We start from the raw sequence: 16,608 nt of genomic DNA, 5'->3' as shown, positions 1-16,608 counted from the left end.
TTGGACCACAGAGTGAAGGAAAAGCAGCCAACAAGTGCTCAGCATATGTAGGAACTCCTTCAAGACTGTTGGAAAAGAATTCCAGGTGAAGCTGGTTGAGAGAATGTCAAGAGTGTGCAAAGCTTCTTTGAAGAATCTCAAATCTAAAATATACATTTGATTTGTTTAACACTTTTTTGTGGTTACTACATGATTCCATATTATGTTATTTCATAGTTTTGATGTCTTCACTATTATTCTACAATGTAGAAACAGTAAAAATAAAGAAAAACCCTGGAATGAGTAGGTGTGTCTAAACTTTCGACTGCTACTGTATCTTTTTTTAAACTTTCTTCAGGCCTTGCGGTCCGTATTGACCCGGTTCTGGGTCTGGCTCCGGTCCGCCAGTAGAGTATGTCGGGACTGGGGAGGTTTTTTAGGGTAAAAGGAGACGTAAATGAAGCTAAAACACAGGCAACATCCTAGAGGAGAACCTGTCTCAGTCTGCTTTCTAACAGACACCTGGTGAGATGAATTCACCTTCCTAAAACACAGGCAACACCCTAGAGGAGAACCTGTCTCAGTCTGCTTTCTAACAGACGCCTGGTGAGATGAATTCACCTTCCTAAAACACAGGCAACATCCTAGAGGAGAACCTGTCTCAGTCTGCTTTCTAACAGACACCTGGTGAGATGAATTCACCTTCCTAAAACACAGGCAACACCCTAGAGGAGAACCTGTCTCAGTCTGCTTTCTAACAGACGCCTGGTGAGATGAATTCACCTTCCAATGACCTAAAACACAAAGCCAAATATACACAGGAGTTGGGAGATGAATGGATAGAATCACATCTGTAAAACACATCATGGTCAAACTGCATGTGACCTTCACTGGGTAAAAAGAGAGAGAGAGATAAGTGGAATCTGCTCCTGTGTGTTCTGAAAAATCACACTAGATCTTGGCTATAGAGACAGTGGAAATCATGTAATGTATTGTTGTACATTACACTGGGGTGATCTATCGCCCAAATCTGACAGAAATATTTTATGAGGATCATTGACACAAACAAAAAAACAAAAAAATACACTACATCTTAAATCCGACTTTGTAACAACAAAATGTGGAAAAGGGTTAAAAAGGGGTGTGAAAACCTTCAGACGGCACTTTTAGGTGACATTACACTTTTATTTAACCTTTATTTAACTAGGCAAGTCAGTTAAGAACAAATTATTATTTTCAATGACGGCCTAGGAACAGTGGGTTAACTGGTCTAGGAACAGTGGGTTAACTGGTCTAGGAACAGTGGGTTAACTGGTCTAGGAACAGTGGGTTAACTGCCTGTTCAGGGGCAGAACGACAGATTTGTACCTTGTCAGCTCAGGGGATTTGAACTTGCAACCTTCCGGTTACTAGTCCAACACTCTAACCACTAGGCTACCTGACCACCCCAGTTACTAGTCCAACACTCTAACCACTAGGCTACCTGACCACCCCAGTTACTAGTCCAACACTCTAACCACTAGGCTACCTGACCCCCCCAGTTACTAGTCCAACACTCTAACCACTAGGCTACCTGACCCCCGGTTACTAGTCCAACACTCTAACCACTAGGCTACCTGACCCCCCAGTTACTAGTCCAACACTCTAACCACTAGGCTACCTGACCCCCGGTTACTAGTCCAACACTCTAACCACTAGGCTACCTGTGACTAGTCCAACACTCTAACCACTAGGCTACCTGACCCCCGGTTACTAGTCCAACACTCTTTTGTGGTAGGCTACCTGACCCCCGGTTACTAGAACACTCTAACCACTTTCTACCTGACACCCGGTTACTAGTCCAACACTCTAACCACTAGGCTACCTGACCCCCAGTTACTAGAACACTCTAACCACTAGGCTACCTGACACCCGGTTACTAGTGAACACTTCTAACCACTAGGCTACCTGACCCCCGGTTACTAGTCCAACAGTCTAACCACTAGGCTACCAGACACCCGGTTACTGAGTCCAACACTCTAAAACACAGGCTACCTGACCCCCAGTTACTAGTCAACACTCTAACCACTAGGCTACACCCCCGGTTACTAGTCCAACACTCTAACCACCTAGGCTACCTGGTTACTAGTCCAGTCACTCTAACCACTAGGCTACCTGACCCCCGATACTTCACACTCCTAAAACACAGGCAACACCCTAGAGGAGAACCTAGTCTCACTCTGCTAGGCTACCAGACACCTGGTTACTAGTGAACACTTCCAATGACCTAAAACACAAAGCCAAACTCTAACCACTAGGCTACCTGACCCCATCTGTAAAACACTCAGACAAACTCTATGTGACTTCACTGGGTACTTTACTAGTCAGACACTTAACCACTAGGCTAGAGGGTTAGAGACAGAACACTCTAGAGACTAGGCTAGAAAGAGACCCCGGTTAGAGAGAGTCAGAGAGAGACTAGGCTACCTGACCCCCCGAGTTAGAACACTCTAACCACTAGGCTACCTGACCCCCCGGTTACTAGTCCAACACTCTAACCACTAGGCTACCTGACCCCGGTTACTAGTCAGACTCTAACCACTAGGCTACCTGACCACCCGTGTTTCTAGCAAATCACTTAACTTGGCTAGAGACAGTTACTAATGTCATTACCACTGGGGTATCTGACCCCCTGACAGAAATATTTTATGAGGATCATTGACACTCTAAAAACACCAAAAATACACTGACAGTTAAATCCGACTCTTGTAACCACAAAATGTGCTACCTGAAGTTAAACCAAACCTTAACCACTTTTAGGTGACATTACACTATTCAACTCTATTTAACTAGGCAACAGAACAAATTAACCACAATGAGGCTAGACAGTGGGTTACTATCACAGTGGGGTAACCACCTAGGGGCAGAACCCCCCAGATTTGTACCTTGTCAACACTCTAACCACTAGGGTTTGACCTGCACCTCTGAGTTACTAGTCCAACACTCAACCACTAGGCTACCTGACCCCCCCGGTTACTAGTCCAACACTCTAACCACTAGGCGCCCCTGCCGCCCCATTCCTCTGTGGACCTTTGTGGTTTGTAAGAGCTTGGTGTTAACAACGCCAAAGTCTTGGTTTCAGTTCCTGCTGGGGCCAATGTATGCACTCACTGTTGTGAAGTCACGTTAAGTCACTGTCGTGAAGTCACTACCACCTAGCAGCACCTTAACAGCAGAGACAGTAGCATCACTACCACCTAGCAGCACCTTAACAGCAGAGACAGTAGCATCACTACCACCTAGCAGCACCTTAACAGCAGAGACAGTAGCATCACTACCACCTAGCAGCACCTTAACAGCAGAGACAGTAGTATCACTACCACCTAGCAGCACCTTAACAGCAGAGACAGTAGCATCACTACCACCTAGCAGCACCTTAACAGCAGAGACAGTAGTATCACTACCACCTAGCAGCACCTTAACAGCAGAGACAGTAGCATCACTACCACCTAGCAGCACCTTAACAGCAGAGACAGTAGCATCACTACCACCTAGCAGCACCTTAACAGCAGAGACAGTAGTATCACTACCACCTAGCAGCACCTTAACAGCAGAGACAGTAGTATCACTACCACCTAGCAGCACCTTAACAGCAGAGACAGTAGCATCACTACCACCTAGCAGCACCTTAACAGCAGAGACAGTAGCATCACTACCACCTAGCAGCACCTTAACAGCAGAGACAGTAGTATCACTACCACCTAGCAGCACCTTAACAGCAGAGACAGTAGCATCACTACCACCTAGCAGCACCTTAACAGCAGAGACAGTAGTATCACTACCACCTAGCAGCACCTTAACAGCAGAGACAGTAGCATCACTACCACCTAGCAGCACCTTAACAGCAGAGACAGTAGCATCACTACCACCTAGCAGCACCTTAACAGCAGAGACAGTAGTATCACTACCACCTAGCAGCACCTTAACAGCAGAGACAGTAGCATCACTACCACCTAGCAGCACCTTAACAGCAGAGACAGTAGCATCACTACCACCTAGCAACACCTTAACAGCAGAGACAGTAGCATCACTACCACCTAGCAGCACCTTAACAGCAGAGACAGTAGCATCACTACCACCTAGCAGCACCTTAACAGCAGAGACAGTAGCATCACTACCACCTAGCAGCACCTTAACAGCAGAGACAGTAGTATCACTACCACCTAGCAGCACCTTAACAGCAGAGACAGTAGCATCACTACCACCTAGCAGCACCTTAACAGCAGAGACAGTAGCATCACTACCACCTAGCAACACCTTAACAGCAGAGACAGTAGCATCACTACCACCTAGCAGCACCTTAACAGCAGAGACAGTAGCATCACTACCACCTAGCAGCACCTTAACAGCAGAGACAGTAGTATCACTACCACCTAGCAGCACCTTAACAGCAGAGACAGTAGCATCACTACCACCTAGCAGCACCTTAACAGCAGAGACAGTAGCATCACTACCACCTAGCAGCACCTTAACAGCAGAGACAGTAGCATCACTACCACCTAGCAGCACCTTAACAGCAGAGACAGTAGCATCACTACCACCTAGCAGCACCTTAACAGCAGAGACAGGACCATCGTGTCAGGGTGGATTTGTAAGGTGTGTGTCAGCTATATAAAACTTTAGTTTCCATCCAATCTCCACTTACTGTAGGTGAGCATGGCTCACACCTTAGCAGCCTTGTCAGGTGTGTGTGTGGTGTGGTGTGTGTGTCTCAGACGGATGACTTACCGTAGATGAGAACGACAGACTCCTCGATGGCGTGCTGGTAACTGAACTGAGAGTCCAGCAGGGCCCGGCTGACAAATGATCCATAATAGGTTGACTGGTACCAGCCCACATGGAGATGGTCAATGTTGACATGACGAAGAGACCGCATCATCTCCATCTGATACTGGACTAGAGGGGGAGCACGTGGAGGGGAGAGGAGAGGGGGAGGGGGAGGAAGGAAGGTGGAGAGCAGGGGGGAACAGCAGGAGAGGGGTGGGGGGATCACTAGAGGTGGAGAGGGAAGGACCTGGAAGGTGGAGGAGAGGTGGAGAGACAGGGAGCATCAGACCACCTAAGCAGGACCTTAAGGCAGAGAGGTGGGCAAGGAAGGAGAGGGGTGGGGGGGAAACAGAGGTGGAGAGGGAAGGAAGGAAGGTGGAGAGAGGGTGGGGGGAGACCTGGAGAGGAGCAAGGGAACAGAGAGACAGGTGGAGAGGGAGATCACTGGACCTAGCAAGGAACCTTAACAGAGAGACAGAGGATGGAGGGGGACCACCTAGCAGCACCTGGAGGGGGAGAAGGAGAGGTGGAGAGGGAGAAGGAGGTGGAGAGAAGGAAGGAAGGAAGGTGGAGAGAGGATGGGGAAGGAAGGAGAGGTGGAGGGGAGAAGGAGAGGTGGAGAGGGAAGGAAGGAAGGTGGAGAGAGGATGGGGGGAGGAGAGGTGGAGGGGGGGAGAAGGAGAGGTGGAGAGGGAAGGAAGGAAGGTGGAGAGAGGATGGGGGACAGAAGAGAGGTGGAGGGGAGAAGGAGAGGTGGAGAGGGAAGGAAGGAAGGTGGAGAGAGGATGGGGGAGACCTGGAGGGGGAGAAGGAGAGGTGGAGAGGGAAGGAAGGAAGGTGGAGAGAGGATGGGGGGGAGCAGGACCTTAGAAGGAGAGGTGGAGAGGGAAGGAAGGAAGGTGGAGAGAGGATGGGGGGGGAAGGAGAGGTGGAGGGGGAGAAGGAGAGGTGGAGACAGGAAGGAAGGAAGGTGGAGAGAGGGACCTGGGGGGAAGGAGAGGTGGAGGGGAGAAGGAGAGGTGGAGAGGGAGAAGGAAGGTGGAGAGGGAGAAGGAGAGGTGGAGAGGCATGTTTATCCAAGGAGAGGTGGAGAGGGAAGAGAAGGAAGGTGGAGAGAGATGGGGAAGGAAGGTGGAGGGGGAGACAGGACAGGTGGAGAGGAAGGAAGGAAGACTGTGGAGTGAGAATCACAGGGGAGACACCTTAACAGCAGAGGTGAGAGAGGGAAGGAAGGAAGGTGGAGGCAGACACACCATGGGGGGCAGAAGGAGAGGTGGAGGGGGACAGGAGAGGTGGAGAGAGGAAGGAAGAAGGTGGACAGAGAGAAGGAAGCACAGTCTGGCTATTAAGAACAGGATGGGAGAGAGAGAGAGGTGGAGGCTATTAGAACAGGGGAGGAGGAGAGGGAAGGAAGGAAGGTGGAGAGAGACACACACCAGGTGGAGGGGAAAGGAGAGGTGGAGAGGGAAGGAAGGAAGGTGGCTAGAGAGGAACAGGAGAGGTGGAGAGACAGACACACACCAGTCTGGAGATTAAGTGGAGAGGAGAGAGGGGGAGAGAGAACCAGGTGGGGGAGAGAGGAGAGGTGGAGAGGGAAGGAAGGAAGGTGGAGAGAGGATGGGGGGGAAGAGAGGTGGAGGGGAGAAGGAGAGGTGGAGAAGGAAGGAAGGAAGGTGGAGAGAGGAGGGGGGAATTTGGAGGGGAGAGGAGAGGTGGAGAGGAGAAGGAGAGGTGGAGAGGGAGGGAGAAGAGGAGAGGGAGACAGGAGAGGTGGAGGGGGAAGGAAGGAAGGTGGAGAGGAGGGAAGACAGGAGGTGGAGGGGGGAGAGGTGGAGAGGGAGACACACAGGGGGAGATTAAGGAAAACTTGGAGAGGGATTCCAAAACATAGAGGAGGGGAGAAGGAGGTGGAGAGGGAGGATGGGGAGAGGGAGAAGGAGAGGTGGAGAGGGAGAAGGAGAGGTGGAGAGGTGTCCTTTAAGGAAGGAAGGTGGAGAGAGGATGGGGGGGAGAGAGGTGGAGAAAAAGGAGAGGGTGGAGAGGGAAGGAAGAAGGTGGAGAGAGGATGGGGGGAAGAGGTGGAGGGGGAGAAGGAGAGGTGGAGAGGGGAAGGAAGGAAGGTGGAAAGGATGGGGGGGAGAAGGAGAGGTGGAGGGGGGAGAGAGGGTAGAAGGAGAGGTGGAGAGGGAAGGAAGGAAGGTGGAGAGAGAGATGGATGGGGGGAAAGGAGAGGTGGAGAGGGAGAAGGAGAGGTGGAGAGGGAAGGAAGGAAGGTGGAGAGGGATGAGGGAGAGGGAAGGTCTGGAGGGGGAGAAGGAAGGAGGAGAGAGGGTGGGGGAGAAGGAGAGGTGGAGAGGGGGAGAAGGACAGGTGGAGAAGGAAGGAAGGAAGGAAGGAGGAGAGGGACAGGCAGAGGAGGAGGAGACATGTTTACGTTTTCCATTCATCAGGTAGGTTATAAATACATGACAGCAGACTGAATCAACCATCTCCCTCTCTGCTGGGGAATCAGCCATATTCCTCCCCTGGCCTCCCACTGACAGGCAGAATAGAGTAGAGGAAGACCGGAGACAGACAGCACCGGGAGGTTAACGAGGACAGACAGCACATTTACACATCACTCCGAGTGTGACTGTTGGTGTGTGTACCATCCCAGTCAATCACAGGACGCAGACAGAGACAGACACACACCAGTCTGGCTATTAAGTAACAGAGAGAGAGAGAGAGAGTAGACAGACACACAGTCTGGCTATTAAGTAACAGAGAGAGAGAGAAGCCACACCAGTCTGGCTATTAAGTAACAGAGAGAGAGAGAGAGAGACAGACACACAGTCTGGCTATTAAGTAACAGAGAGAGAGAGAGAGAGAGAGAGAGAGAGACACACACCAGTCTGGCTATTAAGTAACAGAGAGAGAGAGAGACACACACCAGTCTGGCTATTAAGTAACAGAGAGAGAGAGAGAGAGAGAGACACACACCAGTCTGGCTATTAAGTAACAGAGAGAGAGAGAGAGAGAGACACACACCAGTCTGGCTATTAAGTAACAGAGAGAGAGAGAGAGAGAGAGAGACACACACCAGTCTGGCTATTAAGTAACAGAGAGAGAGAGAGACACACACCAGTCTGGCTATTAAGTAACAGAGAGAGAGAGAGAGAGACACACACCAGTCTGGCTATTAAGTAACAGAGAGAGAGAGAGAGACACACACCAGTCTGGCTATTAAGTAACAGAGAGAGAGAGAGAGAGACACACACACCAGTCTGGCTATTAAGTAACAGAGAGAGAGAGAGAGAGAGACACACACCAGTCTGGCTATTAAGTAACAGAGAGAGAGAGAGAGAGAGAGAGAGAGAGAGACAGACACACCAGTCTGGCTATTAAGTAACAGAGAGAGAGAGAGAGACACACACACCAGTCTGGCTATTAAGTGAACAGAGAAGTAACAGAGAGTCTGAGAGAGAGACACACCAGTCTGCTATTAGTAACAGAGAGAGAGAGACAGACACACACCAGTCTGGCTATTAAGTAACAGAGAGAGAGAGAGAGACAGACACACCAGTCTGGCTATTAAGTAACAGAGAGAGAGAGAGAGAGAGACACACACCAGTCTGGCTATTAAGTAACAGAGAGAGAGAGAGAGACACACACCAGTCTGGCTATTAAGTAACAGAGAGAGAGAGAGAGAGAGACACACCAGTCTGGCTATTAAGTAACAGAGAGAGAGAGAGAGAGAGAGAGACACACACCAGTCTGGCTATTAAGTAACAGAGAGAGAGAGAGAGAGAGAGAGAGGAGAGAGACAGACACACCAGTCTGGCTATTAAGTAACAGAGAGAGAGAGAGAGAGAGAGAGACACACACCAGTCTGGCTATTAAGTAACAGAGAGAGAGAGAGACACACACACCAGTCTGGCTATTAAGTAACAGAGAGAGAGAGACACACACCAGTCTGGCTATTAAGTAACAGAGAGAGAGAGAGAGAGAGACACACCAGTCTGGCTATTAAGTAACAGAGAGAGAGAGAGAGAGAGAGAGACACACCAGTCTGGCTATTAAGTAACAGAGAGAGAGAGAGAGACACACACCAGTCTGGCTATTAAGTAACAGAGAGAGAGAGAGAGAGACACACCAGTCTGGCTATTAAGTAACAGAGAGAGAGAGACACACACCAGGCTGGCTATTAAGTAACAGAGAGAGAGAGAGAGAGAGAGAGAGACACACACCAGTCTGGCTATTAAGTAACAGAGAGAGAGAGAGAGACAGACACACACCAGGAACGATTCTTCAGTCATTTCTTTAGACCAGTTGGTTCTGCTATCAGTCAGTCAGTCTGAGGGAGACGGGGAATGAGTTCGCTGTTGAGATCCCATTTGCTTTGGTGATTGTGTTGTGTGTCTGTCTGCAAGGGCCCAAAAGCAAGGGCCTCCTACACCCCCCCCGACCCTTCTATGTCCCTACGGTTCCTCCCCTGCATATGAATGAGACACCTTGATCATGTGATCTAAGGGGGATATTTCAAAACACAACTAATTGTTAAGACTGTCGGTCTGTTCAGATCCTCATCGTACCGTATGGAGGAGGTGAATGGTCTGTTCAGATCCTCATCATACCGTATGGAGGAGGTGAATGGTCTGTTCAGATCCTCATCGTACCGTATGGAGGAGGTGAATGGTCTGTTCAGATCCTCATCGTACCGTATGGAGGAGGTGAATGGTCTGTTCAGATCCTCATCGTACCGTATGGAGGAGGTGAATGGTCTGTTCAGATCCTCATCATACCGTATGGAGGAGGTGAATGGTCTGTTCAGATCCTCATCATACCGTATGGAGAGGTGAATGGTCTGTTCAGATCCTCATCGTAATGGAGGAGGTGAATGGTCTGTTCAGATCCTCATCATACCGTATGGAGGAGGTGAATGGTCTGTTCAGATCCTCATCATACCGTATGGAGGAGGTGAATGGTCTGTTCAGATCCTCATCATACCGTATGGAGGAGGTGAATGGTCTGTCTGATTCATCGTACCGATCCTCATCATACCGTATGGAGGAGGTGAATGGTCTGTTCAGATCCTCATCATACCGTATGGAGGAGGTGAATGGTCTGTTCAGATCCTCATCATACCGTATGGAGGAGGTGAATGGTCTGTTCAGATCCTCATCATACCGTATGGAGGAGGTGAATGGTCTGTTCAGATCCTCATCATACCGTATGGAGGAGGTGAATGGTCTGTTCAGATCCTCATCATACCGTATGGAGGAGGTGAATGGTCTGTTCAGATCCTCATCATACCGTATGGAGGAGGTGAATGGTCTGTTCAGATCCTCATCATACCGTATGGAGGAGGTGAATGGTCTGTTCAGATCCTCATCATCGTACGTATGGAGGAGGTGAATGGTCTGTTCAGATCCTCATCATACCGTATGGAGGAGGTGAATGGTCTGTTCAGATCCTCATCATACCGTATGGAGGAGGTGAATGGTCTGTTCAGATCCTCATCATACCGTATGGAGGAGGTGAATGGTCTGTTCAGATCCTCATCATACCGTATGGAGGAGGTGAATGGTCTGTTCAGATCCTCATCGTACCGTATGGAGGAGGTGAATGGTCTGTTCAGATCCTCATCATACCGTATGGAGGAGGTGAATGGTCTGTTCAGATCCTCATCATACCGTATGGAGGAGGTGAATGGTCTGTTCAGATCCTCATCATACCGTATGGAGGAGGTGAATGGTCTGTTCAGATCCTCATCATACCGTATGGAGGAGGTGAATGGTCTGTTCAGATCCTCATCATACCGGGAGGAGGTGAATGGTCTGTTCAGATCCTCATCATACCGTATGGAGGAGGTGAATGGTCTGTTCAGATCCTCATCGTACCGTATGGAGGAGGTGAATGGTCTGTTCAGATCCTCATCATACCGTATGGAGGAGGTGAATGGTCTGTTCAGATCCTCATCATACCGTATGGAGGAGGTGAATGGTCTGTTCAGATCCTCATCGTACCGTATGGAGGAGGTGAATGGTCTGTTCAGATCCTCATCGGTATGGAGGAGGTGAATGGGTCTGTTCAGATCCTCATCGTACCGTATGGAGGAGGTGAATGGTCTGTTCAGATCCTCATCATACCGTATGGAGGAGGTGAATGGTCTGTTCAGATCCTCATCATACCGTATGGAGGAGGTGAATGGTCTGTTCAGATCCTCATCATACCGTATGGAGGAGGTGAATGGTCTGTTCAGATCCTCATCGTACCGTATGGAGGAGGTGAATGGTCTGTTCAGATCCTCATCATACCGTATGGAGGAGGTGAATGGTCTGTTCAGATCCTCATCATACCGTATGGAGGAGGTGAATGGTCTGTTCAGATCCTCATCATACCGTATGGAGGAGGTGAATGGTCTGTTCAGATCCTCATCATACCGTATGGAGGAGGTGAATGGTCTGTTCAGATCCTCATCATACCGTATGGAGGAGGTGAATGGTCTGTTCAGATCCTCATCATACCGTATGGAGGAGGTGAATGGTCTGTTCAGATCCTCATCGTACCGTATGGAGGAGGTGAATGGTCTGTTCAGATCCTCATCATACCGTATGGAGGAGGTGAATGGTCTGTTCAGATCCTCATCATACCGTATGGAGGAGGTGAATGGTCTGTTCAGATCCTCATCATACCGGGAGGAGGTGAATGGTCTGTTCAGATCCTCATCATACCGTATGGAGGAGGTGAATGGGTCTGTTCAGATCCTCATCATACCGTATGGAGGAGGTGAATGGTCTGTTCAGATCCTCATCATACCGTATGGAGGAGGTGAATGGTCTGTTCAGATCCTCATCATACCGTATGGAGGAGGTGAATGGTCTGTTCAGATCCTCATCATACCGTATGGAGGAGGTGAATGGTCTGTTCAGATCCTCATCGTACCGTATGGAGGAGGTGAATGGTCTGGAGGGAGGAGGTGAATGGTCTGTTCAGATCCTCATCATACCGTATGGAGGAGGTGAATGGGTCTGTTCAGATCCTCATCGTACCGTATGGAGGAGGTGAATGGTCTGTTCAGATCCTCATCGTACCGTATGGAGGAGGTGAATGGTCTGTTCAGATCCTCATCATACCGTATGGAGGAGGTGAATGGTCTGTTCAGATCCTCATCATACCGTATGGAGGAGGTGAATGGTCTGTTCAGATCCTCATCATACCGTATGGAGGAGGTGAATGGTCTGTTCAGATCCTCATCATACCGTATGGAGGAGGTGAATGGTCTGTTCAGATCCTCATCATACCGTATGGAGGAGGTGAATGGTCTGTTCAGATCCTCATCGTACCGTATGGAGGAGGTGAATGGTCTGTTCAGATCCTCATCATACCGTATGGAGGAGGTGAATGGTCTGTTCAGATCCTCATCATACCGTATGGAGGAGGTGAATGGTCTGTTCAGATCCTCATCATACCGTATGGAGGAGGTGAATGGTCTGTTCAGATCCTCATCATACCGTATGGAGGAGGTGAATGGTCTGTTCAGATCCTCATCATACCGTATGGAGGAGGTGAATGGTCTGTTCAGATCCTCATCATACCGTATGGAGGAGGTGAATGGTCTGTTCAGATCCTCATCATACCGTATGGAGGAGGTGAATGGTCTGTTCAGATCCTCATCATACCGTATGGAGGAGGTGAATGGTCTGTTCAGATCCTCATCATACCGTATGGAGGAGGTGAATGGTCTGTTCAGATCCTCATCATACCGTATGGAGGAGGTGAATGGTCTGTTCAGATCCTCATCATACCGTATGGAGGAGGTGAATGGTCTGTTCAGATCCTCATCATACCGTATGGAGGAGGTGAATGGTCTGTTCAGATCCTCATCATACCGTATGGAGGAGGTGAATGGTCTGTTCAGATCCTCATCATACCGTCTGTTCAGATCCTCATCATACCGTATGGAGGAGGTGAATGGTCTGTTCAGATCCTCATCATACCGTATGGAGGAGGTGAATGGTCTGTTCAGATCCTCATCATACCGTATGGAGGAGGTGAATGGTCTGTTCAGATCCTCATCGTACCGTATGGAGGAGGTGAATGGTCTGTTCAGATCCTCATCGTACCGTATGGAGGAGGTGAATGGTCTGTTCAGATCCTCATCATACCGTATGGAGGAGGTGAATGGTCTGTTCAGATCCTCATCATACCGTATGGAGGAGGTGAATGGTCTGTTCAGATCCTCATCATACCGTATGGAGGAGGTGAATGGTCTGTTCAGATCCTCATCATACCGTATGGAGGAGGTGAATGGTCTGTTCAGATCCTCATCATACCTGTTCAGATCCTCATCATACCGTATGGAGGAGGTGAATGGTCTGTTCAGATCCTCATCATACCGTATGGAGGAGGTGAATGGTCTGTTCAGATCCTCATCATCCCGTATGGAGGAGGTGAATGGTCTGTTCAGATCCTCATCATACCGTGGAGGAGGTGAATGGTCTGTTCAGATCCTCATCATACCGTATGGAGGAGGTGAATGGTCTGTTCAGATCCTCATCATACCGTATGGAGGAGGTGAATGGTCTGTTCAGATCCTCATCATACCGTATGGAGGAGGAGATCCTCATCATGAATGGTCTGTTCAGATCCTCATCATACCGTATGGAGGAGGTGAATGGTCTGTTCAGATCCTCATCGTACCGTATGGAGGAGGTGAATGGTCTGTTCAGATCCTCATCATACCGTATGGAGGAGGTGAATGGTCTGTTCAGATCCTCATCATACCGTATGGAGGAGGTGAATGGTCTGTTCAGATCCTCATCATACCGTATGGAGGAGGTGAATGGTCTGTTCAGATCCTCATCATACCGTATGGAGGAGGTGAATGGTCTGTTCAGATCCTCATCGTACCGTATGGAGGAGGTGAATGGTCTGTTCAGATCCTCATCGTACCGATGGAGGAGGTGAATGGTCTGTTCAGATCCTCATCGTACCGTATGGAGGAGGTGAATGGTCTGTTCAGATCCTCATCATACCGTATGGAGGAGGTGAATGGTCTGTTCAGATCCTCATCATACCGTATGGAGGAGGTGAATGGTCTGTTCAGATCCTCATCATACCGTATGGAGGAGGTGAATGGTCTGTTCAGATCCTCATCATACCGTATGGAGGAGGTGAATGGTCTGTTCAGATCCTCATCGTACCGTATGGAGGAGGTGAATGGTCTGTTCAGATCCTCATCATACCGTATGGAGGAGGTGAATGGTCTGTTCAGATCCTCATCGCTCCGTATGGAGGAGGTGAATGGTCTGTTCAGATCCTCATCATACCGTATGGAGGAGGTGAATGGTCTGTTCAGATCCTCATCATACCGTATGGAGGAGGTGAATGGTCTGTTCAGATCCTCATCGTTGGAGGAGGTGAATGGGTGTCAGATCCTCATCATACCGTATGGAGGAGGTGAATGGGTCTGTTCAGATCCTCATCGTACCGTATGGAGGGGAGGTGAGGAGGTGTGAATGGTCTGTTCAGATCCTCATCATACCGTATGGAGGAGGTGAATGGTCTGTTCAGATCACCCCCTCCCCCTAAAGGGGTACGGAGAGAGATGAGGTTTAAGTGAGATTGATGATGGAAGTGTCTTCAATAACATTCCATGGGAGAACAGAGAGGACTATGGGTCTGAATGGCTCATCTTTAAAAGCCTGTGCTCTATAATGAAGCCTGGGAGCAGGTAGTTACACGCTGTGTGATTCTCATTCAAGTGAAAAGATTCAAAGGGGACGACTGAGTCTAAAGACGAGCAGAGAAAGAGAGGAATATTTACATCTTATTTCCTTATAAAACGGTCAAACTCTAGATACTCATCTATAATACCATCTCCTAGATACTCATCTCTCTAGATACTCATCTCTCTAGATACTCATCTCTCTAGATACTCATCTCTCTAGATACTCATCTCTCTAGATACTCATCTCTCTAGATACTCATCTCTCTAGATACTCATCTCTCTAGATACTCATCTCTCTAGATACTCATCTCTCTAGATACTCATCTCTCTAGATACTCATCTCTCTAGATACTCATCTCTCTCCATAGACTATTGACAACAGCACAGCTACATTCTCAAACCTCAAATCTAATTGTATTTGTCACAGGCGACAGGTGTTACCGTGATATGTTGACTTTACAAGCCCTTATTATCCAACAACGCAGTTCAAGAAATAGTTTTAAAAAAAATATTTACTAAATAAACTAAATGTTTTTTTGTTTTTTTTATCTACTCTAAATCAAAAACTAACAATATATTTACATAACAATAACGAGGCTATATACAGGGGGTGCCGGTACCGAGTCAATGTGTGGGGGTACAGGGGACTATGTATAGATAATAAACAACGAGTAGCAGCAGTGTAAAAACAGAGATATATTCATCATCATCATCATCATCATCATCACTACAGACCATGACAACAGGAAGTCTGATTCTCAAACCATCTCTTTCTAACAAGGAACCTGCTGCTGAGACCAGGGGCTGAGACCAGGGGCTGAGACCGGGGGCTGAGACCGGGGCTGAGACCGGGGGCTGAGACCGGGGGCTGAGACCAGGGGCTGAGGACCAGGGCTGTGAGGGCTGACCGGGGCTGAGACCAGGGAATGTGACCAGGGGCTGAGACCAGGGAATGACCAGGGGCTGTGACCAGGGGCTGAGACCAGGGGCTGTGACCAGGGGCTGTGACCAGGGGCTGAGACCAGGGGCTGTGACCAGGGGCTGTGACCAGGGGCTGAGACCAGGGGCTGTGACCAGGGGCTGAGACCAGGGAATGTGACCAGGGGCTGAGACCAGGGGCTGAGACCAGGGGATGAGACCAGGGGGCTGAGACCAGGGGCTGTGACCAGGGGCTGTGACCAGGGGCTGAGACCAGGGATGTGACCAGGGGCTGTGACCAGGGGCTGTGACCAGGGGCTGAGACCGGGGATGAGACCGGGGGATGAGACCAGGGGCTGAGACCAGGGGCTGAGACCAGGGGCTGAGACCAGGGGCTGAGACCAGGGGCTGAGACCAGGGGCTGAGACCAAGTCACAGCCCACTGCTTTCGGTATTATTCATACTAAATGTTGTCAGTCCCTCTATGGTCACATAACAAATGACACAGTATTCCCTAGACCGGGCACTCGCTTTGAGTCAGACCCCTGTGGGTTTTCCTATAGGTCCTGGTCAACAGTAGTGTTGAGTCAGACCCCTGTGGGTTTTCCTAGAGGTCCTAGTCAGGTGTTGAGTCAGACCCCTGTGGGTTTTCCTAGAGGTCCTAGTCAGTGTATGCGTTTCCCGTATCTGCTTGTGTGTGCTTTCCGTGTCTGCTTGTGTGTGCGTTTCCGTATCTGCGTGTGTGTGTGTGTGTGTGTGTGTGTGTGTGTGTGTGTGTGTGTGTGTGTGTGTGTGTTTCCGTGCGTGTGTGTGTGTGTGTGTGTGTGTGTGTGTGTGTGTGTTTCCGTGTGTGTGTGTGTTTCCGTGTGTGTGTGTGTGTGTGTGTGTCTCAGCACCCCTGCAGCAGACAGGGTGGCAGCTCTCCACAGAGCCGTGCTTAACTAAGATTAATTACAGCCAATCAGAGGAACCAGGTGGAACAGAGGAGAACAGGTGAGAGGAGCCACTGAGTTCATTAGAAACGGAGTGGGGGGGAATTAACCCTCGCCTCACCAACAACTCCATGTTCATTTACTTCCAGCAGGACACACATATATCACCGTGTTACAGACATGTGGATGCTGCAGAACAGCAGCTCCCCCTGGCTCTCCAGCTCCTCCTCCCTCCCCCTGGCTCTCCAGCTCCTCCTCCCT

The 16,608-nt window shown here is 49.4% G+C and overlaps 1 protein-coding gene across 1 annotated transcript in view; it reads right to left on the bottom strand.

Annotated features, from left to right (window-relative positions):
* LOC127919076 (eukaryotic translation initiation factor 3 subunit H-like) overlaps positions 1–16,608 on the bottom strand; it is a 72,192-nt gene that overhangs the window by 36,657 nt on the left and 18,927 nt on the right. The window contains exon 3 of the mRNA XM_052502506.1: positions 4,747–4,914. Within this exon, the coding sequence (XP_052358466.1) occupies positions 4,747–4,914 (168 nt within the window). The remainder of the gene's footprint in view (positions 1–4,746; positions 4,915–16,608) is intronic.

The sequence above is a fragment of the Oncorhynchus keta genome, unplaced genomic scaffold, assembly GCF_023373465.1.
Source record: "Oncorhynchus keta strain PuntledgeMale-10-30-2019 unplaced genomic scaffold, Oket_V2 Un_contig_15667_pilon_pilon, whole genome shotgun sequence".
NCBI classification, from domain to species: domain Eukaryota; kingdom Metazoa; phylum Chordata; class Actinopteri; order Salmoniformes; family Salmonidae; genus Oncorhynchus; species Oncorhynchus keta.
This window is presented reverse-complemented; position numbering and strand designations above follow the sequence as displayed.